This window comes from Pan paniscus, chromosome 21, assembly GCF_029289425.2.
Source record: "Pan paniscus chromosome 21, NHGRI_mPanPan1-v2.0_pri, whole genome shotgun sequence".
Lineage (NCBI taxonomy): Eukaryota > Metazoa > Chordata > Mammalia > Primates > Hominidae > Pan > Pan paniscus.
This window is the reverse complement of record NC_073270.2, coordinates 22207624-22233413: the sequence shown is the minus strand read 5'-3', so window position 1 is coordinate 22233413 and position 25790 is coordinate 22207624. Positions and strand designations below refer to the sequence as shown.

Genomic DNA, 25790 nt, shown 5'->3' with positions numbered 1-25790 from the left:
ATGGATAAAAAGATCACAGGCAAGCATCTGAAGGCACTGCTGCTCTAAGCTAAATAGCATTAATTAGACTGCATCTATTTCAGCAATTTGCTAACAAAGTGCTACCAAAAAATGGCTTCACCTGACATTATCCTCTGGCTCAGGTTCACTGTCACTGTCTTCTGCTTTTCGCTTAATTCCTCCTAATGGAGACGGGGAGCCATCAGATGTGAAACTCGTATTAGGAGATATCGAAGGACTCTGCAGACAATGATGACATTACAGAAGAAGGATTTCATTATTCATTTTACATAAGAAGGTACATCCAACCACCACTACTTACCATGTTTCACAGTAACATTTTTAAAGCTACCACATAGAGATGGTAAACATATTTAGAAGGTACAGAGACTGATCTTGCTCCATTTCACTTCCCCTCAAAAGAAGTAATGTAATACTCAAACTTTCTATGCTTAAACTGAAAACAATTAACATTATTAGGGCAAAAAAAAAAGTTTCTGAAGAAAAAAGTTTTAATTTTATAGATTTTTAAAAATTATAGTACTTGAATTTTATTTTCCTTTGGTGGTTCACGATCATTTGTGACAATCAGTTGTAACAATTCCTGTTAGGAATTCACAATCATTTGCCACCTACCAAATGGCAAAGCTATAAGGGGAAAAAATTATGTGATATATAAAATGCATTACATATATAGCATATAATATATAATAATATAGATGTAATAATATATAAATAGTCAATGCTGGTGAGAATGCAGCTAAATGGTTAAGTCTTCAACCTAGTACAACCACTCTGAAAAGCAAGTTTAATAAGACTGTGTTAGATAACTTAAATTACTTTATATGTTCAGTTTTAAAAATCAATCAACAAATAAAAATCTATTAGTCATCTTAGAAAAATGCAGATTTTATTAGTATTTCAAAGACTTAGCTGTCACTTTAAATTCAGTATTATCTTCCCTTTGTACCTAACTCAATTAACATAATAGGTTAATTTTAATTAACATATTTTAATATAACCCTAACATATTTTAATATTTAAAAATTAAAAGAAAATGTTCTGCAACTTTAGTTATTCAAGCTAAAGGACCACATCACCAAAAACATAAGGGGCAGAAACATTTCCACAGTCAAGTTTTTCTTCTGTTACTCACAGTATATTAGCTATTTCAAGTAAATTGAATTTTTTTTAAACTGAGAGCACAAAAGGCCATTTGAATGATACAATAATTAGAGTATCCACAGCATAAACACAGTTCATACCACAGGTCAAGAAAAGTTAAAATAATACAAAATCATATTTCACATAGAACTTAGAGCACATCTCTTTTAAAAACATAATGTCAATGTTATTAATGAAAAGGTACAGACAATATTGTCAAAAAAAAACCCAATAAAAATAAATACAGGAAGGCACTGTTGTACTTGGAAAACAAGGCAGGTATTGTTGTATTTTAGTCATACAGATCTGAGTCTGAAATACCAAATTCAACCTTTACTGGCTGTGTGGCCTTGAACAATTTATTACTTAACCTCTGTGAGCCTCATCTTAAAATGGGGATGATAACGTTCTGTTTCCTTACAAGTTATTGCAAGGATTAAATGCATCAATACATGTGAAAGATTACTGGCATGCTGCCTACCTGGTACATGGTAGTTAACCATTCAGTAAGTAATCACTATTGTTTTTTCAACCCTACACTAATCCATTTGGATTAAATTATGAGAGCGACATTCCCATTAACTGTCTACAGAGAAGTTGTGTAAAAAGCAAACTTTAACAAAATTAATTACTAACAAGATATAAACTCTATCTTTAGAAAACAAATAATAATATACTTTCTAGAAAAAAATGCTGTTCACCATTTAATGCTAAATCTCCGCTGCTCTGTCTCTACCAACAAAAATATTCCCTTGTGAACATACCAGATTCATATTAAATTCAAATTTCTTCTTAAGCTGTTTTTTTCATCAAATTAGATATAATGAAACCACACTGAAGAACGCTAAATATAAAACCACATATACAAGGAAATGGAAGCTATTTAATAAAACACTAAGAATGTTAATCATCAGTAGACAAGTATTAGAGACTACAACCCAACAGCTCAGAAAAATAAAACACGAGAAATCTGTAACTTTAATGGCTCCCTTTAAATAAACTGGTAATTTGACTTCAAAATTTCCTTAAATTTAGAACATTCTAGGTGAAAATCCCACTCTGCAAAGATTCGAATTCCATACCTCCTCTATATAGAAATAATTGTGGCAAGGGAAGTTAATTAAGACAGAATCAAAGAAGCAACCTCATCACCAGTCTCCCCATTACTACTCCTATGGCAGATGTTATCGATCTACAGTCTGGTCCTGTGGCCTCATACTACCGGGCCTGAAGATAATACTGGAATGCTTCCTGAAGCAACCACAGCTGGCAAAGTTTAAACCTGCCTGCCTCCCAAGATTTAAAAAAAAAAGTACTCTACCATCGACAGGGCATATAACACCACCAGTCACTCTCAGTTCTGCTCTGCGGGGATGGTAGTCACTAAAATCTTGAATGATGGGCATCAGCTATTTCTGTTCCATATGGGCATCAATAGGATAACTAACAGAATAACAGAAATTAAATATCCAAGCTTATTCGATTTCCTTGGATATATCACAGCAAAAGTGTATGTTCCTTCCTCTACTGTTAGATCAGGGTCTGTTCCCTCAGCCCTGCTGCTGTCCCACTGGGTATTCTGAGAGCTCATGGTCTATTTCCACTACAATAGGAAGGTGGTGGACAAAGTACAGCCTTGCAGGATAGGTTGATTTGCTTCTGGAGTTTGGATTACCAAGTTCAAACATGGAAGAATACCACAAGGCAAATAAATGCATGCAGTTGCTGAGTTCACAAACAGGGAGTAACCAGTAAGGGCTACCTTAAGATATTTATTTAGATCTATTCCATGCTGAATTGGAGAGCCAGAGTTTACACCTAAGGAATACTATTTTGCAAAATGCTCACAACTGACCACTGAAGGAAAGGGGAAATAAGGGAATAAAACCCATCCTCCTCCTCTTGCCTCAGCTTTGAGACATATGGATGTCCCTTGACAAGCTTCTAGAACCATTCACCACCCTATTCTTTGGAGAAGGGAGAAGCAGTGTGTGGTTCATCTGCATTACAAAAACACTGCAGCCACTTAGCTTATTTTTGAGACAGGGTCTCACGCTGTCACCCAAACTGGAATCAGCTGTCTCTTTATATTCGCATGTATCAACAATCCTACGTGCTCTTCTTTCACATCATTTGGATATTTTCATATTGATAAAGATGGACTTAATAGAACTAAACATTTCTCAAGGCAAAGCAATTAAGAAAAACTATAAAACAAAACTCCAGGGTGTGATAAATTTCATACACACACCACCCCTGCAAGAGGTATGTGATATTCACCACTCTTAAATGTCACATAAAAGTAAGCCACTTACAGAGTTATTCTGCATCCTCATTTCATAGGCTGCTTGTCTCGGATTACTGGCTACTTGAGAACCTGGTGAATTTCTTGAACCCAAGGCATGAGGAGTTAATATTCCACTAGGAGTGAAAGCTGGTTGATCTCTCTAACACAAATGGAAATGAATGTAGAAATTAAAATTAAATCACAACACAGTTAGATGACAGAAAGAAAAGAAGGGCAATGGAATAAAGTCCAAACTGTAAGCACTTTACAAAACTCACTAAAAAACCAAATGATCTTCGTTAATATTACAAGGTTGTCTACACTTTGATTTGATGGTAATTTATACCTTCTAAACAATAGCCTATAATACTTAATAACTCAGTCCTAAAGTACATATAATACATTGTACTGAAACATAGAGAAAATCTTTCAAGTCTCATTATGCTAACCCACTGCTTTTTATAATTACAGAAAACATTCGAGACACAATTTCAGGCTAATAAAAACAAAATAATTCAGGTTTAAAAAAAGTTGAGTTTGAGTTATACTTAGGAAATACAACTTTTTAAATTTATTTATTTATTTTTGAGACAGAGTCTCACTCTGTTGTGCAGGCGAGGGTGCAGTGGTGCAATCTCCACTCACTGCAACCTCTGCTTCCTGAATTCAAGCGATCCTCTCACCTCAGCCTCCCGAGTAGCTGGGATTACAGGCACACGTCACCACACCCGGCTAATTTTTGTGGAAATACAACTTTTATTTACCCCTTGCCTTGCTAGAATTTAACTCTTTATTTCCAATTAATTAGATATGATTATAGCTAACATAGGTGATAGTCTTGGCTGACTAAGATACTGACAAAAATAATAATATATAAGTAGAAACCAAATATGCCCCTCCCAATCTAAATGATTTTGAACCCACTGCAACAATAAATAACTCTACTTTTCTCCCTTCTTGTTTCCTGAAATTGCTTAATTCTAACAAAACGTAGTAAAAGGCAGTCCCTAAATTCCACAAGCTTGAAAATCTAGTAGGGAAGATAAGAAAACAAGAACTAAAGAAGTTAAATGACTATAAAGCATTATGCAATTAAGTAAGAAAACATGTATCAGACGTAGGAAGCACCAGAGTTAAAAGAAAGGATTGCTCAACCTGTACTATGAGCATAACCAAGAAGGGAGGCCTTGTAGAAAAGGTATGATGTCAGTGAGCTGCAAAGTCAAAAATCCATTCAGAGGTTACAAATGAAGGCAACACTCTTAATCAGCAGGGATATGGCGTATTTAGAAGACAACAGGGGATATGCTGGACGGCTGGAATTCAACTGGATGACAGTGTGCTCTGAACACCAAACTAAGACAGAATTGGATTCTGAGGGGATTAAGGAGTCAGTGGTGCTTTTAGAGCAGAGAAACAAGTTTAGAGTGTTGTGTTCTAGAAAGATTAATCTGACAAAGAGGTAGAAATAAGAGTATAGTAACTTTCAAGGGGATACAAAATATTGACCATTTTTACTTAAAAAACAATACTTGATAGCTGTAAACCATTCAAATAGCTAACTGCCACCCACCTCTCACCTCCCAAGTGTATCCCTTCAGACATCAGAGCCTAGAGGACCTTCTTTAAATCGACACCAGTGTTCTTTCTACAGGTAAAAAGGTAACTGGGTGGACACTTACGTCCCTGACCAAGTCCTACTGGACAAGGAATAAAGCTACTGTAATGAACATCTTCCTCATAAATTGTAAAATTACGCTATTGCCAATCTCATGAAATTAATTAAAACTCACCTTCATTCTCTTTCTTTTTTCTTTCTGTCGTCTTCTAAAACTGTCCTAAAAGTATAAAATCCACATATTCTGTCAAATAATTACACAAAAATGTCAGAGTTAAGCATTACCAGGAATGATTTGGGAGACAACTTAAGTTTTAAAGGACGACCCCAGAAATCTAGGTACATGATTAAACCAGGCAATGAGACTATATGTTCAAAATGCTGCTTATCAGAACTTAACAATGGAAGACTGAATTTAGATACAATTTAATTGATCTTGGTAATTCTGTTCAGAAAGCTTTTGAATCATTTTAGGAAAATGCAAAGCCATTACAAAGACTCTTGGTTTTATCCTGGAGCAAACAGGCTGTCAATATGGAGAAGATACAAGTAAGTTAAAAAATAAAATAAAATAAAATAAACAACTCAACAATTCTTAAGGTTTAGTTGAAGGTAGTTAATAACTAAGGTATCCATTTTTTTAAAAATCAGCAAGACAATTTAATTAGACTCTGTTATCTAAAAAGGGCTCTTACTCTATAGCATGCATGGCACAATGGAGAAAAGAGAGAAGTGGGACTCTACACAAACATTATCCCTCACCCTGGCCAGATTCCAAAAATATCAATCCGATGGAAAAAAAGGAAGGAAACTGAGATGTATGCACGGCTTACTACTCTGGGCCAATTTAATTCACAGGAGAGGGTCCAGCCCACGTTGATTCTTTCCCCCTACTCATTTCCAAATTGTAGCCATGGTTTCAACTAGACAGAATTTTGTGTTCATCTTGTTCCCTACTAACTCTGGGCCATTCGCAGGCCTCCCATAACCATGCCCAAGTTTCCCTGAGTATCGAGGAACTGAAATGACAGCTAGGGTGGCCATAGCTACTGTTGTAGCCTAAAACAGGGGCCAGTGGATCCTATACTGATGGTCATCCTAGTAGGTACACTTCCAAAGTCAGGCCTACCAACTGCAATATAAGGCCTTAAGGAAATTGGAAATTGGTGCTTTCTGCCAGGCAAAAAGCTGATGCCGGATACATAAGTCTCCTGCTCTAAAGTGGAGCCCAGGTGATCAACTACCCTAAAACCTCCTCTGATGTAGAAACCACTGATTTATTTAATCAAGCTTCTGTCCCATCTTCAATGAAACGTCTCTTGTGTAGGTCACCAATGACCTGCAGACTATGAAATCCATTAGTCAGATTTCAGTCCTTATCTGACCAGGATTCTTTCCTCCTTGGATCAGTCTTCACTTGGCTTCCAGGAGGCTACACTCACCTGATCTCCTTCCCTCTTGCTATGTGTCTTTGTTCCTCAACTCCCCAGCCTCTTAACCCATTTATGCTGGAGGTTGCAAGTATTTTGTGAGAAAAATCAAACCTTGGTGATGACCTTTAGCAGTAGGATATAAATAACTCCCACAAGCTTATCGTTCCAATAATGGAACACTGGGCACAAATGGGTTAATGTTGGTGCTCCCCTGGGCCCAGTACTTGGATCTCTCCACTTCTCTCCTCCCATGGGAGTCATCACCTGGTCTCATGGCTTTGAACACCATCTACATGCTGATGACTCCCCAACCAGAGCCTCTCCATACTTAGCATCTCCATTTGGCTATCTCAAACTTCACATGTCTGAAATAGAATCCCCAACCCACCTTTGCACCTCCCAGTCTTTCCATGAGGGTTGCTCAAAACATCTTTCAGTCTTGTGTCACCTTTCCTTCTCTTACACTCTATATTTAATCCATTTGCCAATCCCACTGGTTCTACCTTCAAAACATGTTCAGAATCCAACTGCCTCTGATGATCTCCACTGCTACCATCCAGGCTCCCTTGGATTACTGTAAAAAAGGCTCCTCACTGGCCTGGGGCTCACTGCTTTGACCTTTCCCTCCACACAGTACTTCCAACATGGCAGCTAGAGTGATCCTTTTACAGTATGTGTCAAATCTTGTCACTTTTCTACTCAAAACCTTACACTGATGCACAATGAAAGTTAAGAGTCCTATGATGACCTGTTGGGTCCTACCAGACTGGGCCCTCCGTCTTCTTTCTGAGTTCATCTCCTACTGCTCTTCCTTTGCCTCCTCTGCTCCTTCCACACTGGCTCCTTTGTGTTCTGTGAACATCCTGAGTATGTTCCTGCCCCAGGGCCTTGGCACTGGCGATTCCCTCTGTCTGTAATGTGCTTCCTGAAAACATCTGCACAGTGTGCTCCCTCACATCCTTTACATCTTTAATCAAGGTCAGCTGTCAGTGAGGCCATCTCTCGTCACCTTTTCTAGAACTGTAATGCCCAACCTCTCCCTTCCCAGATGCCTCCTCACCTGCTTTAGTTTTCTTTGTGGCACTTATTCACTAACAATGAGGTTTACTTAGTTACTGTGTTTATCTTCCAGCTCTCCCAAGAGAATGTAAACTCCATGAGGGCAGGGATTTCTGTCTCCTTTTTTGTTTTTTGCTGTATCACTAGCACTCAGAACACGGTCTGGCACATGGTAAATACTTAAATATTTGCTTAATAAATGAACAACATTCCCAAGATAAAAGGTAAACATGAAAGCTCATACAATAAAAAGCAACACATTTCTTGCCTAAATGCTCAACTTCAATAACAATTTTTTTTTCTTTGGAGACAAGAGTCTTGCTCTGTCGCCCTGGCTGGAGTGCAGTAGCATGATCCCAGCTCACTGCAGCCTCCACCTCTTGGGTTCAAGCAATTCTCCTGCCTCAGCCTCCCAAGCGGCTGGGATTATAGGCGCCCACCACCACGCCCAGCTTAAATTTTTGTATTTTTAGTAGAGATGGGGTTTCACCAAGTTGGCCAGGCTGGTCTCAAGCTCCTAACCTCAGGTGATCTGCCCACCTTAGCCTCCCAAAGTGCTGGGATTAAAGGCATGAGCCACCACGCTTAGCCAATAACAAATATTAATGTATTCCTTTTCTATCATTTGTTCTGCTGGTCTGTTAAATGCCTATCTCTAAGGGTGGTAGTCCACAAACAGAAGACCACCTGGGTGGACCTTATGGATCTCTCCCTTTTTTGTGCTATGAACTCCTTTAGAAATCTGTCAAATGCCAGGGACATACTTCCCAGAAAAATACATATATCCGGAAACTTTCCTATTGCATTTTTGAGGGTTTCCCCTGGTGTCCAATCATGCTGAAGGACATGGCATGACTTCAGGAACACCAACAAAGATCCAAAGCTTTAAAATGCCCTCTCCTGCCAGGTCAGCTGAAAAATCGTATTAATTAAATCTGTAACACTATGGTGTCTACCAAATCCCATACTTCCTCCTCTAATGCCAACTCAAGGTGCAGAGTCTGCTAAAGAGACAGTAGAAGGCTACTGTAACTCGAGGTTTTTAAACCAAGTGGTACAAAGTATGTAGCAGCAGATCAAGGGATGCCACCATAATTGTTGAAAAAGTAGTTAAAAATGTTCCAATTGACATCTGATCTTCCAGACAAAGCTAGTTCTGTAATTTGAATTCTATATGCAAAAAACTCTTGACATCACATGAAAACATTACCAAGTACTGAAGGCTTTTGGAAAGAATGCTTACAGTCAACTCACTATGTTACATAAAATGACACCCAAAGTTCTAATAATAAGAGATCACTAGCTACAGTATACAAAGTTGATGAAAACAGAAAATAAGATTCAATGACACATTTTAATGTGCTGGGAGATCATGAAGCAATGTAGCAGTAATATATGTTGTTATCTGCTTAAAATAGCCACATGACTTTTATAAAATCAGTTTCTGAAAGGATTTCCTTGCTGTTTCTAAGAAGCTATTACCTGCTTATTTTGCCCACTGCTGGCCTCCCTTGCTACACCCTGCAATCACCCTCCAATCACTCTGCCTCCAGGCTGCTGCCCCTCCACTCCTATCAGCTCACCAGTGGATCCCAAACCCTGTCCACGGACGAAGTGCCTGTCCATCTCACTGTGACCCCTTGAGCATGGCTTCCCATCTCTTCAGGAATTTCCTTCTACCTCTCTATAACTGGCTCCTCTTTCTCTTTAAATGTCCGTGGTTCCCTAGGCTTCTATTAAAGGTACTTTTACTCCACACAAGCTCCCAGGGTCACACTCATAGTACACTCATAGTTTCAAGTACCTTCCATTAGTTAATGGTTCTCAAATCTCTTCAAAAGACTTCTGCCCTGAGCTTTATACACATTCAACTGCTTAATGGACTTTTCTCCTCTCAGGTGTCCTACAGCCCCCTCACATTAAACATCTCCAAAATGAAACTCAGTTTTTACTTTGTCCCCACCCCAACCCATTCCACCCCTAGTGCTTGCTATCTTAGTAAATGGCACCAGCAAATTCCTAACTGCCCAAGCCAGAACCTGGACTTTTCATGTAAACGCTCATCCATAATATGCAATCAATTTTCAAATGCTTTGCTATTTTATTTCCTTCTTGTGTTTCAATTTCTTAAGAGATTCAGCTCTCCACAGATCCTACATTCTCCCAACCCTCTGCCCTGGATGATATAATCCAACCCACACTCCCTACATTGTCAATTCTTCTTAACCTGTCTTCCTGCCTTCAAAACATGACAGCCACTAGTTCAATCCCAATAGTCTTCCAGCCTTGGTACCCGCATTTCAAATCCTATTGATTAGAAATGTGTTTGGATTTATATTCAGATTATGAAGACAGAAAAAACATTACAATGCAACTCAAACAGGGTACAATACATAGTTCCACAGAGCAAGCAGCACAACCTTTATAAAATAATCAAAGCACTGACCACTCATGATTACATTAGTGTTGACACACCATAATGATATAAAAACACACTCAAAGAGATTAAAAGTAATCACAGGATCATCATAGCCTATTAGAGACAGGAGCAATTTTAGCTACTGCAATAGAAACACTTTACCTCATCATCCTTTCTCTTTTTAAAAATGCTATCCTCAACTTCACCAACTGCTAACATGATCATCTGTACTCTTTGCAGATTGACATAACCACTTTCTGTAAGGTAACCCTGTAAGTGATAAAATATATGTAAAATGATCTTCTTATAAAAGCAAATACTTCTGTTTTGAAATCATTCAAGAATGAACTTACCCCAGTTTTGTGTACCACATTTTTGTATATGTTAACCAAACGGTCAATTGCATTTTCCCTGTCAGCAAGAGACAAACATTCTGCATTAGGACCAGTAGGCACAGTAAAGTCAAGAAACCTAAAACAGTCGTTTGAAAAGCTACACAAATGCACATACCTAATCTCTAACGACGGCAAATGAGGGAGGAAGTCATTTCCCACAAAGAAGCACATGAAAACCCAGTCATCAATGCTCCTCTCAACATCAAATGTGAATGGTAGGCTGGCCATTGTGAGTTCTCTTTCCAAATACTACAACCAAAAAGGAATGCTGCCATTACAGCTATCAAAGGCACCCTGCTTTAGAGTGCTGATTTCAATGATTATTGCTACATACCTCACGAAGAACATTAAGCCGAAGGAAGATAAACTCTCCTTCTGCACAAGGAAGACTATCGGCAAGTTCATCATGCTGCAAGAACAGGAATGAAGATGAAACAAGTCTACTCTACGTCCAGTAATTTTTTCCAACCAAGCAAATTTTAAGGCTTTTTCTAACGCACGATCCATTTTAATATCACAAGTATTTAATTTTTAAAAGCTCACCAATGCATTTTAAAATAAAAATTACCCATAAAATCAACCACGTCTAGACCAGGGGTCAGCAAACATTTTCTGCAAAGGGCCAGACAGTAAATTATTTTGGCTACTGGGGGACATATATGACCTCTGTTTAATAGTCTTTCATGTTTTATTTTGTTTTTAACAACACTTTAAAAATGTAAAAAACATAGCTCACAGGCCAAACCTGGAGGACTGAAGTTTGCCAACTGATGACCTATACCCAACCAACGATTACCCCTTCCTTGTGAACAGATGTGCATAGATACATGTATACTGTCTTTATTGTATTACATATCTGAAATAATACACTATATTTATCTCTTTTTTCACTTAACGATGTCTTTGAAAGAGGCACCATATTCTTTTTCCCCCCTCATAAAGTATATGACTCAAGAGGCACCATATTATTGAAACAGAAGCCCCTTTAAAGGGGACTGGACATAACCAAGTGAACCTAAAATACATAAAAAGTGGGAGTAACTTAAAAGTCTTAAGAAGTTGTAGTTCCTTTTAAGAAGAGTATTTCAAACAAATAACTTCCACAAACAAATTACAAGCTATGGGCATTATTATCTATGGGAACTAAGCCTCATGTAGATATAGGCAATATCAGAAAAAGTGCTAAGTAGAAAGGATGAGTGTGTGCATGTTTTTGAATGCAGGTTTATTTTAAAGTACTTTAAAAGATACGTCTCTGTCGAGACTGTCTCAAAAGAAAAAAAAAAGAAAAAAGATACATCTCTGTGAAGGGTAACGGTAACAGAACAAGCACATAAAGAACTAATCAACCACAATCTTCTCTTCATCCATTTTAAAAACAAGGTAACTCAAATATTTAATGCTATTTAATTGTATACTTTAAAATGGTTGAAATGATATTTTATGTCATATACATTTTACCACAATAGATTTTTTTTTTTAATGAGGCAACTACCATCTCAAAGTTCTTACCTTTCCCTTCTTTTCTCTTGGCAAACCTTCACAATCTTTGACCTCATGTCCAAACTGATTACAAAGACCACATGGTTTGGGCTTGTTTGGTTTGAATTCTTCTCTAATAATGGTAAAGTTTGGTTCATGTGTGGCAAGGCCAAGCATAATGAGATCAGCTATCAATCAACAATGAGAAAAACACCGAACAGTGAGTATTCTGAGAGAAGTCTTACCATAAACTACTATGAGATGCCAACACAAAGAAAAGCCCAAATGAGCACCCAAATGAGCAGCAAAGCCCCAAAGCTTGACACTTCCTGGCATTTCCCAGTTAACAGGAAGTCCTCTAGATACGTGGACCTACAACATAGACTGCCACTAAGGATTAAACACTTGGGAAATTCTCCATTTTAAAGGTATGGGGAGTTAAAAGGTTGAAAAATGTAAGAAAGAAGAAAAGAAATTAAAGATCATCGTCCACAGATTAAACAGCAACTCAATACTAGTTCCCTGTCGAACATAAAATAACCAAGGCATTTTGGAATTTCCAGGTAACCATGAATAATCCATTACTGCACACCAACCCATCAACTTGCTATGGTTTAATCCAAAAGAAGCAAATCCCAAAGAAGAAACTTACCATCTGCTCCACATAAACAATGATGAGTATTTGGGTCATGGTTAGGCTGGGCTAAACAAGAGAGAAACATGTATTTATATTAATATATTATATACCACAAGAATATCACTTCATACCAAGTATTTTCTATGCAATGGCTTTTTAAAAATAGAACATATAATCAAATATTGGTAAGTAAACTTTACCTCTTTGCCTTCTAATGTAATCCATGATTTTATGTTCTCCTTCACCAGGAGCACTAGCATCAGATAAAATAACCTACAAAAAAATTGTTAACACTTTCAGATTATCCCCAATTTTCTATAGGCACAAAAATCAAAAGAATTATATGTCTCAAGAAAAACTGAGATAAGTGTTACAGGAAAATTTTCTGAATAAGGGTGTCTGTGTGTGTGTGTGTGTGTGTGTGTGTGAGAAAAACACCAAAACTACTTCACTGAAAATTTTCTGAATAAAGAAGGGGTGTGTGTGTGTGTGTATAACACCAAAACTACTTCACTGAAAATTTTCTGAATAAAGTAGGGGTGTGTGTGTGTGAGAGACACCAAAACCACTTCATTGATTAACTTACTACATGGAATGGAAAGGAATGAAATGTCTGGGTCAGACCTAGCCATCAGAAAAACTGATCATTCACAAGCTCCTATTTTCACTACTATGCAAGGATATAGTGCTGAACCATATATGCCCCAAGAATAATCAATAACACATATCTATAAAATATAATTTACCATTTCTCATTAATAGGGAAGCCAGCTTATGAACCTAAAATTACAAACAAGTTCATTTACATATTATTTAAATATTTGGGAACACAGCCATTTAAGACAGCCCCACAACTTACTAATTTTGCTGTATTTTGATATGTAATAATGGAAATTTCCATTTAAAAATTACTTTCCTATATATATATTTTAAATTATGAATCCCATTTTATAGCTTCATAGTGATGGTAAGAGGACAAAATTGGCTTTAAGAGAAAATTCAGCTATCTAAAACCTAACCATGCAAGGATACCCCATCTCCAAAAACCCTGGAAGCTTTTCTTTCTTCCAACAGTCAACTAGCATTTTATGGGGCAGGGCAGAAGGATAAATAATGTCAGTCATATCAAAGTACAGCCTCGAATGATCACCCTAATCTTTCTGAAGTATCAAAATGTGAAACTTACTGTCAAATTTTTCCACCCAGGGTCATTATTTAAACGATCAGCTATGTAATAGCGAAGGCATTTAGCAAGATTGTCCATGAATTCAGTTCCCTAAAATGATAGAAAGAAATAAATTAACCTATCATTTAAGAGTTAGCAATAGCTAGCAAAGTATGAGACTACTTACTGGTGTAATACAGTTGCTGTCAAATCTTTCTTTTATTTCTTCTGGAGGAAGAAAGCCACCTAGAGAAAAGAGGCAACGTTTTGTTCTCCCCATAAAAAGTGAGATAAATTACTCAACATTAAGCCAGAACAACAAAAACAAAAAGTTCAAATACAAAAGAAAGTGAAGTCTCGTCATCCGAGGAAAAATGTTCCCTCACTGGGAAGAAAATAAGATTCCATCTCTCAAATTTAAATTATTATTATTATTATTATTTGAGACAGAGTCTCATTCTGTCACCCAGGCTGGAGTGCAGTGGTGCAATCTCGGCTCACTGCAACCTCCGCCTTCCGGGGTTCAAGCGATTCTCCTGTCTCAGCCTCCTGAGAAGCTGGGATTACAGGCGCCTGCCACCACGCCTGGCTAATTTTTGTATTTTTAGTAGAGACGCGGTTTCATTGTGTTGGCCAGGCTGGTCTTGAACTCCTGACCTCCAGTCATCTGCCGTCCTCGGCCTCCCAAAATGCTGGGATTACAGGGGTGAGCCATCGTGCTCAGCCTTTTAAATTATGTTTTAATAAGACTGTAAAACAATATATGGTACACAAAAGATATTATATTGTTACATAAAAATTATGAAGTTCTTCACTCTGTAAGAGAATACACACACACACACACACACACACACACATACACCAGTTAGAGGCCATATTTTTGATAACAGTTCCTAAAATAAAGGTGCCTAAGAAAAATGAAATTTAAAATGCCGAGTTCATCACAGCTTTACAGGATAAGAAATACAATTATCAGGTAGAGGAATATAAAAATCCTATTTTTTCCTCTCTATCACTATTAGCTGCTTCTCAAGAAACAAATATATTTCATCACATCTTCAAAAAAAAGACATTCTTAAAATCAGAAACATTGTTATAAATACAAACAGGTTTTAGAGTCTTAATTACAAGTTGCAGCTAAAGGAACTATATACTTGTACACTTCCAGCAAAATTAAAGTAATATAAAATTTATTGTAATTGCAGGCCTGAGCTGGCTATACTATGGCATCCTTTTTCAACTGCAGAGTGCAATTATCCGGAGCCAAGACACTGTGGCTTTTCTGGTCTATTATACCCCCTTAAGTAGCAGAACACCAAACAAACCTGCTACAACCATACCCTACCTCACACACAGGTGTGGTAGGAGAGAACCAGACCCAACTGGCATCAACACTCCCTGATCTTCCTTTTCTCTGAGGCTTAGTCAGTTCCTACCCATGTAGCCACCAGGAATTTTAAGGCTTTGGGGAACTGCAAAAATGAAGACATCCCACCCTAACCCCTCCAAACTTGAAGGAACCGTAAGTACTGTGCCTGCTCCATCAACCTATATTGAAAGTATGCAAATGACTTGGCAACAGCCTGTAAATGTGGATCGAATCACCTCCGGCTTCCTCAGATAGACCTCTGAGTTTCAAAAAGCAAGCAAACCAAAGCTGATTTGAGGAAAATGTTTACAGCACTATAGCTTTCTGACAGCCGCCACAGAGAAAAGTAGTAAAAAATACTTACTATATTTCTATTCTACAGAGACATAAAAGTTTGTTAAAGAGCTGCACTGGCCCTGAGAGGAGTTGACAATCTGCAATCTCCACCAGAATTCCCTATTCCCAAGGCTCCCTCTTACTGGAGAGTTTGAAAATAAACAAGCCTATTAAGCCTATTGGTAGATTTCATGAACTACTTTTCCTCAACAGTGAACACTGGATATTCTGGGATCCTTATTAAATTAAAAGCTTGCCTATTTGTAAGAAAAAGTTGCCACCACCCCCTCATTCTGCATACATCTTATTTAAAAATCCAACTTCAAGATGCATATTCTTTACCTTTTGCCAATATTTCTTCCCTGACTCGCTGCTTCTCGACTGCTGCTTCCATTCCTTCTTTTGATGCCCTGAACCTCCTTGAACGCTGCTGGTTCATTTTAGCACGTGGTGCCTGAAAATGTATTTCATATTCCATAACACTCATCAAAATATTCACAAATAAATCTGTACATTATTTTGAATCAGTTGTTCTTATAAAAGTAGTACACTAAAATGGAAGAAAGGTAAGTAATGTGTCTAATAATCCTTTCATGACAGATACCAGATGCTGAGAACTTAAATTTGGACCGAGAACCCAAAAGCTGAGCTCAATCAGGTGAATGAGTGCCATGTCAAATGGACAAACATCCTATGAAGCCCTAGCACTTATACTTCAAGTCCTCCCAGTCTAACACCAGTTCCCCTCGGTTAGGGTGCTTGATTCAGGGCACCCAAGAAAGAAAGCTCACTTTACTCAAAAGACCCAGCCAACATCTGATGAGCAGTTACTACTGAACTAAGATCAGGAAGACCTTCTCTATGTCCACACCTAAAAGGAAGAATGGTGTCCAAATGGGATCCACAATGTCTCATAAAAGCAACAGAAAACTATTTCTTTATGTGAAGAATCTCGGTGCACTTCTATTTCCCACAATAAGGTTTATAATTTTTCTGTCTTTTCAATAAGGCATAGCAGTTAGAAAGAAATAATGCCTTAACCAGAAGTACTTTTAAATCACTCTAACCAAATGCAATTTCAGTGGAAAAGCCCAAATAAAGTGAACTAGATTGTAAGATTTTGGAAGTTACTGAACTGAGTTTTGGGGTGGGAAGAAACTGTGAAATATCCTGTTTACATCTAAATGTAAGTTATTTAATATTCTCTTTAAACAATTCCCTTTTCTGTAGAATGAGACCATCTAATGAAGCCCTCTCAAGTACAAAGTTCTATATCTACATTTATATATAAACAAAAAAAGTGTGTATAAACATGTACACACACATGCATATAAATGTGTACATATTTTATACTTGATGTAGCAGAAAGAACACACTGGAGTAAAGCTAAAGATTTCTTCAAAAAAATTAGCTGAATATAAACTGAAATGTGCTCTAAACAAGACATATTCCTTTTCTTTTTACTCTTTACTCCATTCTAACTGCAACTTAGCAAGTTATCAGGTAGCTAAGGTTTTTCACTGAGTAAGACGAATCTCACAGAAAAGTTAATCTTCTTGGATTCAAAGTTCTCTGAATTTCCAAAATCATCCCATTAGCCGCTAGGATGCACTAAAATTAAAAGAATCTACTTGCACATAGCTAAATAAATTTAGAGTTATATCTTACCTTACCCCCCTAATAGAGTTTGCTGGTCATTTATAAAAGGAGCTACTTGGTATTATTATCATAGGTCAGTAACTTACTCCTCTCAAATCATTTTCATGACTACTCATTGCCTATAGGATACAATCCAAACTCCAGATGGTAAGGCTTTCTCAAGCTTTTGCTATACTTCCCTTCTCAATTCAAACCACCTGTAGTTGCCAAAACATGTCAGTGTGGTCAAAGGCATGGAAAGTGTGTTTACCTGCCACATATGAGAAATCTGGAAGGTCCTCCCTCCCCAAACCCTGTCCCATCCATCTCCCACCACCACCCACCAATCTCCCAATTATTCTTCATTGTTAAAGAAATGGAACAAAAGTCACCTCTTCTCTATATCCTAACTTCCTTAGTAGCACTGACTTCCTCTTCCCTCAACACCCTGCATGTATTATTTAGTGCTTATAATGCCTATAAATAATTAAGCTCACCCATTTATCTATGCCTCCTTCCCTTTGACGGTAAGCCAAAAGTTCAAAAGCAAGGGCAGTCGCCAACATCCCCAGTATTTCACAGTACTGAGCACAAAATAAGCACAAAACACACACACACAAAAACATCTGAATGAGTGACTAAAGGATGAGGCTTTCTTTCTCAAGTTCATCACTGCCAACATTTTTCATTATTTAGCTGACTTTCATTCTAGACACTGGTAACACAGCAAAAAAAACCAAAATGGAGGCTTCTAATTATTTTAGCACTTACCACTCCATCTATTGCCATGTAGAGAAGTCTTCTTGGTCTTACAATACTGAAAAGTCTGTCAATGTACTCAAAAATTGCAACCATCATTTCATCTTCATTTTTTGGTGCTGGTCTATAATGACAACCAAACAATGTAATATAATATAGTGTTTCCTCTGTGATTTGCTATATCAGTGACAAAAATGGGTTACGTACTTGTCTTCAGGATGAGTACAGGGATGGATGATTCCATTCATATCCAAATACAGATTATCAAACTCCACATCATTTGGATTAGGTTTACTGGCATCAACTGGAATCTTTACACCATTGCATTCTTTTGGCTATGAGGAAGTGATAATTAATAGTAGTTTGATTGTTCAAGTCTAAAAATGACAGATCCTAGGCTCAATATGAACTTGTGTTTCATTTCTGAACTGGAAATAAAACACTTCAAGTAACCTTTAAATTATAATAAGTTATTTTATTCCTTAAAGCAAACTGAAGCAGATATTTTATCTGTAGAAAGTGGATGGCTTCTAACACAAGTTATTTTTGACAATGTAGATGTTTAGAAAATTCACAAATCATTCAGGTTGTTCAAGTGAGAAATCATGGGAGTCATCTTAAAATTCATTTCCCTCACCACTCACATCAGTAAGTCCTGTCAAAGTAACGTAAAAAATGCTTACCTACTTCATCTCCTTTCATTCCCACCACCATGAACAACAAGAAGTTACCATCTCTAACCTAAAAGAGCACAACAACCTTCATCTAGTCTACCCCACCTCTAGACTCTCTGGTCTCCAGCTCACTTTCTGCATTGTCAGAGTTCTCTTTCTAAAACATAAAAGTGTACGTCCTTAATCTTACCTAATTTTTCTAATGATTCTCACAGCAGGTGTTTACCAATGAGCCTGGAACCTTCCTAGTCTCCTATCCTGCCATACTATTGTTGAGGCCCACTCACTCTCTTGTAAGTTCCTGGAAAATGCCTTTTGATCTCTCAATGCCGTCACATGATGCTTCTTTCAGAACACCTTCTTCCTCCCTTGTCAACACCCACTTCCTGAAAAATTACTAATTTCCAGGGTCTACACTCAAATCAAATGTCACTCACTTTATAACACCTTGTACATATCTCCCAAGAAATTGTTCCTTCTGAATTTCCTCATAATTTTGCTTATTCACTTGTAGCACTTCCACTGTTTTACAGTTAGTCAATCTACCCCAGCTACATTGAGTTCCTCAAAAGGTAAGGGCTTACTCACTGCCAGAGATACTCAATTATGTTTTTGTAAATGTTACTTCCTTTGTTTTTCTCTTCCAGAGCCTCAGCAAGAGATTAAGACTATGAGATCTAATTTTTACTATTAACAATAAAAGTCACTTAAAAAAATAACAGTTCCTCAAGCACATATAAAGCATCACTTGTAACAGCAAAAACTGTAAGCAATTTAAAAGCCCATCATGTACATACTACATCATGGATGAAGCTCAAAAACATTACGTTAAGTGAAAGAAGCCAGTCATAAAGTACCAAGTACTATACAATCCCATTTATATGAAAAGTCTAAAATAGAGATGTTTGCAAATATAAATAGTAGATTAATGGTTGCTCCAGGTGAGGGTGGAGACAGGGGAGGGAGATGGGTAGCAACTGCTAATTACTTTTGAGAATGAAGACCCTCTAAAATCAGATAATAGTGATGATTGCACAGCTCTGTAAATGTACTAAAAACCACTGAATCATACACTTTCAGAGGTCAATTTCATGATACACAAATTATATCTCAATAAAGCTGTTAGAAATAGAAATTTAAAATCAGGTATGGTGGTATGTGCGGGTAGTCTCAGCTACTTCGGAAGCTGAGGTGAGAGGATTGCTTGAGGCCAGGAGTTCAAGGCTGCCGTGAGCTATGATCACACCACTGTATGCCAGCCTGGGCGACAGAGTAAGATCTCATCTCTTAAACAAGTAAACAGATCAACTTAGAGGAAAGGAAACAAGCCCATCAGGAAAAGAATAAACTCATATAACATCCATATACTTGTGAGATGCAAGTGAGATTGGAAGAGCTAGAGCTAGATGGTCACAAGCATACTAAGCCAAAAAAAAAAAAAAAAGAACATATACAGTATACCACTTACAGAAAGTTATGAATAAATAAAACAGCATTCAATATTGCTCAGGGACGAATACATATGCAATGAAAGCATGGTGAAAAGCAAAGGAATGATAAACACCAACTTCAGGATATTGGCTGTCTTTGAGAAGGAATCACGGGAATGCAACTGGGCTTCAAGTTGCACTTAGAATTGGAGGGAAAGAATAACAAAAGGGATTTAAGGCAGAACAGAGAAGAAGCTACTAGACAATCTTCTGTACATACATGCTGTGAATCAAGAAAAAAAGGCTTGATCAGGAGCAGTGAGTGGAATAAGTGGTAAAGAAAAAAGCAGGTCAATTCTTGGGGGGGGGGGGGGTGGAGTCTATAGAAAAAGATAATTTGATGACCCCAAAATTAAAACAAACTCTATGATGGCAAGAGGCTCTCTGCCTCTTCATCTAACCTCTATACCCCAAAGTCCACATCCACCTTCATCCTGTCCAACGGCCCACCACACTCAGGAAAATCAAAACTCATTCTTTGTGCCTCCCAGGAAAACAATCAGTAAATATTTCAGACCTGCTGGCCATATGATCTCAGCTGCAACAACTAATATCTGCCTTTGAAGAGTGAAAGCAACCATAAACAACACAACATGAATGGACATGGCTGTATTCCAACAAAACCTGACTCACAAAAACAGGACGTCACTAGCAGGCTAATCCCTGCCCTAGTGCCTAGCACAAGAAAAGGCACAGCTCTTCATATGGAGTGGAGCTACATGAGAATTTCTACTTCTACCACCTAGGAAAAAAAATAAAGTACGGAGTAGGTGGGTCCTAATTTTGAGAAAAGAGCTCCAGGTATTCCCAGTAAGAAAACTGAATATATTTTCCCCTCAAGAGTACTGTAGACATGTCCAACACACTTATTATGTAACTTTAGAATTCCTTTCATCAAGAGAAGACTCTGATGCTCAACAAAGAACTGACTCCTCAAGAACCTTGTCCAATGCTATACCAACACGTTTCCTGTTCAGTTAAAGAGAGATCCTTAATCAAAGGGCAGCTAAAAGGAGAGCCACTCTGAACCCTAAAACCAATGTATTTCAAGTAATGACTTTTAATTATTTTTTGGATTCCCCAGATGACAGACTGAACACACACTGCAGTCTTCCCTTTCTACCCCAAGACCACATGAAAGACCAAACAAACAAACAAATCTACTGTATAACTACGGCGGAAAACCAGAATTTCTGTGGCTGAGAAATGATGAGGGATACCTAAAATATGGGCAACCAATAGCCCTAACTGAAGATGGAGTGCAGTACCTCCAACATGTGAGAAGAGATATGCTGCCAAAGGTGGGCTAACACAAGAGGGCTCTAGGCCCAGAGAGGAGGCTCAAGGGACAGCTTCTGGATGATTCATCAGCGCCAGTCACAGCAACAGCCAGATGGGTCAACTCCTGCCCTCTCCTCTCCCTTCACCCACCCAGGTCCCATGTGAACCAGGCAACTTGAGACAGAAGCTCCCAGAGAATGTGAAGGCTTAGGTTAGAAAGGCAGTGCAGCGCCCTGGCTGAGTAACAATGCCTAGGAAGGAACAGAGAGCACCCCTACCAGAAGGCTGGCAGTCAAGGTAGCTCTGCCTAGTAGGAAGCCTGCTCCTTCGTGACTTCATGGATAAAGCAGGGGATATATTTATTCCAAATAGGCAGTTGGGATATCATTATATTTGTGCGTGAAAATGCCAAGAAATCAAGATAAAGAAGGTATTTAAAGAAGTAAAGATAATACAAATATACAAATAATGTTTGTATAAATATACATTACACAGGTTTTGAAGTAAATCCCTAAAATGAATTTCATGCCAACCCACTGTTCCAGTCAACCTTATGAGGAGAAACCACCACCAATAGCTCAGTAGATGCATTGTTTTTGTTTAAACCTACAAAGGATTTAACAGGAACATTAGAAAAACCTGAATCATGTCTGAGGTTCCAGGGCAACAGGAGTATCCCACTGATGGAAGTCATATGCCAAACCATACAACTCAGTTTCAGATTTCCCTTAAAGAAGCTTGGAACTATGAAAAGAAATTCAAACCATGGGTGATATTTTAGAGAGAAATGGCCAAAGGGCTAATGAAAAATTGAAATTACAGTATTTTGGCTTAAAAATTCAACCTATAATAAGACATTTTAACACTTATGGGTGATTAGTATTTTTTCAAGTTGTACGTGTGTTAGATCTTCATTTTTATACGACGTTAGTGAATGAGGACTAATAATTACCACTAGCATTTACGGAGCACTTAATGTGATAAGCACTGTTACAAGGGCTTTTACTCATGGATTATTCCATTCTATCCTCACAACAACCTTGTGAGGTCTGGAGTATCCCACTTACAATTAAGAACACAAATGCTTAGAGAGGTTAAGTGGCTTTTCCAAAGTCACACTACTACAGATTCAGGAACTAGGATTTAAAACCATGACTCAGAGATGGTACCTTAACCAGTATGTTAGACTAATTAATTGTAATTTCACTAGATTCAAAGTGATGTGTGCCAAGGTCTATATCAAGTACTACAGAGGATACAAAATAGGCAAGGTGTGTGACATTGATCATCATTTGCTAAATAAAGTCTTATCAGAAGATTTTATTCTAACATGACAGCATGAAGAGCTTCAACGACCTGCTCCCCAGTGAAACTGGTAAATATTACTTTAAAAACAAAAACATTTAAAGCCTTTGGAAATGATCCTGAGGGCAAACAGCAAGCAAATCAAGAAAACCTGTAAAAATTTTAGAACAAAATTCATTTGCAAAAGTGCACAGTAAAGTTTAAAAAACAAACCAAAAAAAGCTGTTCTCAAGAACAGTGAAAGTAGAGTGAGGCCCAGTGGCTCATGCCTATAATCAGCATTTTGGGAGGCTGAAGCGGGAGAATCACTTGCACCCAGGAGTTCAAGGCCAGCCTGGGGAACATAAGAGTCCTGGAGCCCCATCAAGAATCAGGAAGGTACAGTGGCATGTACCTGTAGTCCCAGCTACCTAGGAGATTAAGGCAGAGGTCTGCATGAGCCCAGGAGTTGGAAACTACAGTGAGCTGATTGTGCCACTACTGCACTATAGCCTAGGTGACAAAATGAGACCCTACACACACACACACACACACACACACACACACACACACAGCCAGGCACAGTGGCTCATAACTATAATCTGAGCAATTTGGGACACCGAGACAGAGCACTTGAGCCCAGGAGTTCGGGATCAGCCTAGGCAATATGGTGAAACCTCATCTCTACAAAAAATTAGCCAGGTGTGATAGCATACCTGTAATCCCAGCTTACTCAGGAGGCTGAGGTGGGAGAATCACCTCAGCCCAGGAAGTTGAGGATGCAGTGGGCCAAGATTGCACTACTGCACTCCAGCCTGGGCAACAGAGTGAGACCCTGTCTCAAATACAAAGAAACAAACCAAAACAGTGCAAGCTATGGTGAAGAGCAATTGGGAGGAGACTAATAGATCTAATGAAGATACAGGCCTGGACTACAGGCTAGTTTGCAGAAGAAAACTCGGGATTAAGATGGCTGGGAGGAGCCCTCCTGGTGTTAGCAAAAATACCAAACACTGACGTCAGAAACTAATTCCTGGAAAGATCTACAATTTAGGAGTTCGAGATCAGCCTGGCCAACATGGTGAAACCCCGTCTCTACTAAAAATACAAAAAATTAGCCAGGTGTGGTGGTGCATGCCTGTAGCCCCAGCTACTCGGGAGGCTGAGGCAGGAGAATTGCTTGAACCCGGGAGATGGAGGTTACAGTGAGCCAAGATCACGCCACTGCACTCCAACCTGGGTGACAGCAAGACTCCATCTCAAAAATAAATAAATAAGGCCGGGCATGGTGGCTCACGCCTGTAATCCCAGCACTTTGGGAGGCCAAGTCAGGCCAATCACGATGTCAGGAGATCGAGACCATCCTGGCTAACATGCTGAAACCCTGTCTCTACTAAAAATACAAAAAATTAGCCGGATGTGGTGGCAGGCGCCTGTAGTGCCAGCTACTCAGGAGGCTGAGGCAGGAGAATGGCGTGAACCCGGGAGGTGGAGCTTGCAGTAAGCCAAGATCGTGCCACTGCACTCCAGCCTGGGTGACACAGCAAGACTCCGTCTCAAAATAAATAAATAAATAAATAAATAAATAAATAAATAAATAAATGAGGCCAATAGGTAGTGGGATAACATAAAAAGCAGTAAAGAAGTGGAAACAAACAAACAACAACAACAAACCCTGTCAACCAAGAATTCTCAGTCCAGGAAAGCTATGGTGCAAAATTGGGGTGACATAAAGACTCAGATCAATAAAAAGCTGAGAGAATTATTGCTAACAGACCACACTGTCAAAAACTACTAAAGGAAGTTCTTCAAGCTATAAAGTTACAAAAAGTTTACTAAAGTTACTAAAGCAAGTGACTCTAGATGGTAATTCAAGTCCACGCAAACAATAAGCACAAGTATATTTTCCCTCCTTTCTTCTCTTAATTGAATTAAAAAGCAATTGTATAAATATTACATAGTATAATGTTGAGCTTATAAGGTAGAATGTAATATATGTGTAATATATTTGCCCTAATAGCAAAAAGGGGTGGATGGAAACAAAGTTGCAGTGGGCTAAGGAAATGGCTACAGACGGTAAAGTAACTCTTAAAAAAATGTATTGTTGGATTATGTCAATATATGTAATATATATAACAATAATATACAAAGGGGGGATGGGAACTGAACTATATAGCAGTAAAGTTCAATAAATTTTAGCATGTATTACTGAAACTAAGCAAGTATAAATCTGAATTTGATTCTGGCAAGATACATAGGGTAAGCTCTAGAACAATGACTTTGAAAAAAATATATAGTGGAAAAAATTACTAATGAATTTAGAATCCTTCTAGTAACTGGCCACTGAATAAGAAAAGAAAAAAATTTGAATGCTATATTAGAAAATATCCTCTCATTGCAAAAGAAAGCACAAAGGAGAAATAGAGAAAAATGACATGAGACATACAAAAAACAAAAAGTAAAATGTAACTCTATCAATAATTACATTAAAATGTGAATGGATCAAACAATCCAACAAAAAGGTAGCTTGTCAAAGTGGATTTTAAAAACATGATCTAACTATGCGTTATCTACAGGAGATACACTTGAGATTCAAAGACCCAAAAGAGTAAAAGTAAATGGATGAGAAAAGATAATCATGCAGACAGCAACCACAAGAAAACTGGAGTGGCTATACTGATATCAGATAAAACAGACTAAAACAAATAAAAAAACGTTACTGGAGGTAAAGAGGGTCATTTTATAATGATAAAAAGTAAATCCATCAAGAAAAAGATATAACAATTAAAAATACAGGTGCACCTAATAACAGCACCAAAATACACAAAACAAGACATATGGCAATTCAACAATGATAGCTGGAGACTTCAATACTCCCCCTTCAATAATAGAACAAAACAGAAGATCAACATGAAAACAGATAACTTGAACAACACTATCAACAGAGACCTAACAGATGTTTCTAGCACATTACACTTAACAACAGAATATACATTCTCAGGTGTACACGAAATATGCTCTCAAAAAAAGTAAAAGCATAGAAATAATAAAAGTATATACTCTGACCACAATGAAATAAAATTAGAAACCATTAAGAGAAAAAAAAATTGGCAAATTCACAAATATGTGGAAATTAAACAACACAGTCCAAAATAACCAAGGGATCTAGGAAGAAATCAAATGGGAAACCAGAAACTACTTTGGGATCAATACAAATGAAGACACAATATACAAAATGTTATGGAATACATATAAAGCAGTGTTCAGATGGAAGTTTATAGTTGCAAATGCTTAGATTAA

At 37.9% G+C, this 25790-nt stretch overlaps 1 protein-coding gene across 2 annotated transcripts in view; it reads right to left on the bottom strand.

Moving 5' to 3' along the window:
• XRN2 (5'-3' exoribonuclease 2) overlaps nucleotides 1-25790 on the bottom strand; it is an 86330-nt gene that overhangs the window by 45295 nt on the left and 15245 nt on the right. For both annotated transcript variants that reach the window (XM_003810626.6, XM_003810628.5), the window contains exons 2-16: nucleotides 17969-18096; nucleotides 17774-17885; nucleotides 15707-15818; nucleotides 13847-13905; nucleotides 13681-13770; nucleotides 12695-12767; nucleotides 12510-12560; nucleotides 11888-12045; nucleotides 10710-10784; nucleotides 10491-10624; nucleotides 10334-10391; nucleotides 10143-10250; nucleotides 5245-5289; nucleotides 3480-3611; nucleotides 122-240 (exon numbers count right to left, since the gene is read on the bottom strand). In XM_003810626.6, coding sequence (XP_003810674.1) covers nucleotides 122-240; nucleotides 3480-3611; nucleotides 5245-5289; nucleotides 10143-10250; nucleotides 10334-10391; nucleotides 10491-10624; nucleotides 10710-10784; nucleotides 11888-12045; nucleotides 12510-12560; nucleotides 12695-12767; nucleotides 13681-13770; nucleotides 13847-13905; nucleotides 15707-15818; nucleotides 17774-17885; nucleotides 17969-18096 — 1454 coding nt within the window. The remainder of the gene's footprint in view (nucleotides 1-121; nucleotides 241-3479; nucleotides 3612-5244; nucleotides 5290-10142; nucleotides 10251-10333; nucleotides 10392-10490; nucleotides 10625-10709; nucleotides 10785-11887; nucleotides 12046-12509; nucleotides 12561-12694; nucleotides 12768-13680; nucleotides 13771-13846; nucleotides 13906-15706; nucleotides 15819-17773; nucleotides 17886-17968; nucleotides 18097-25790) is intronic.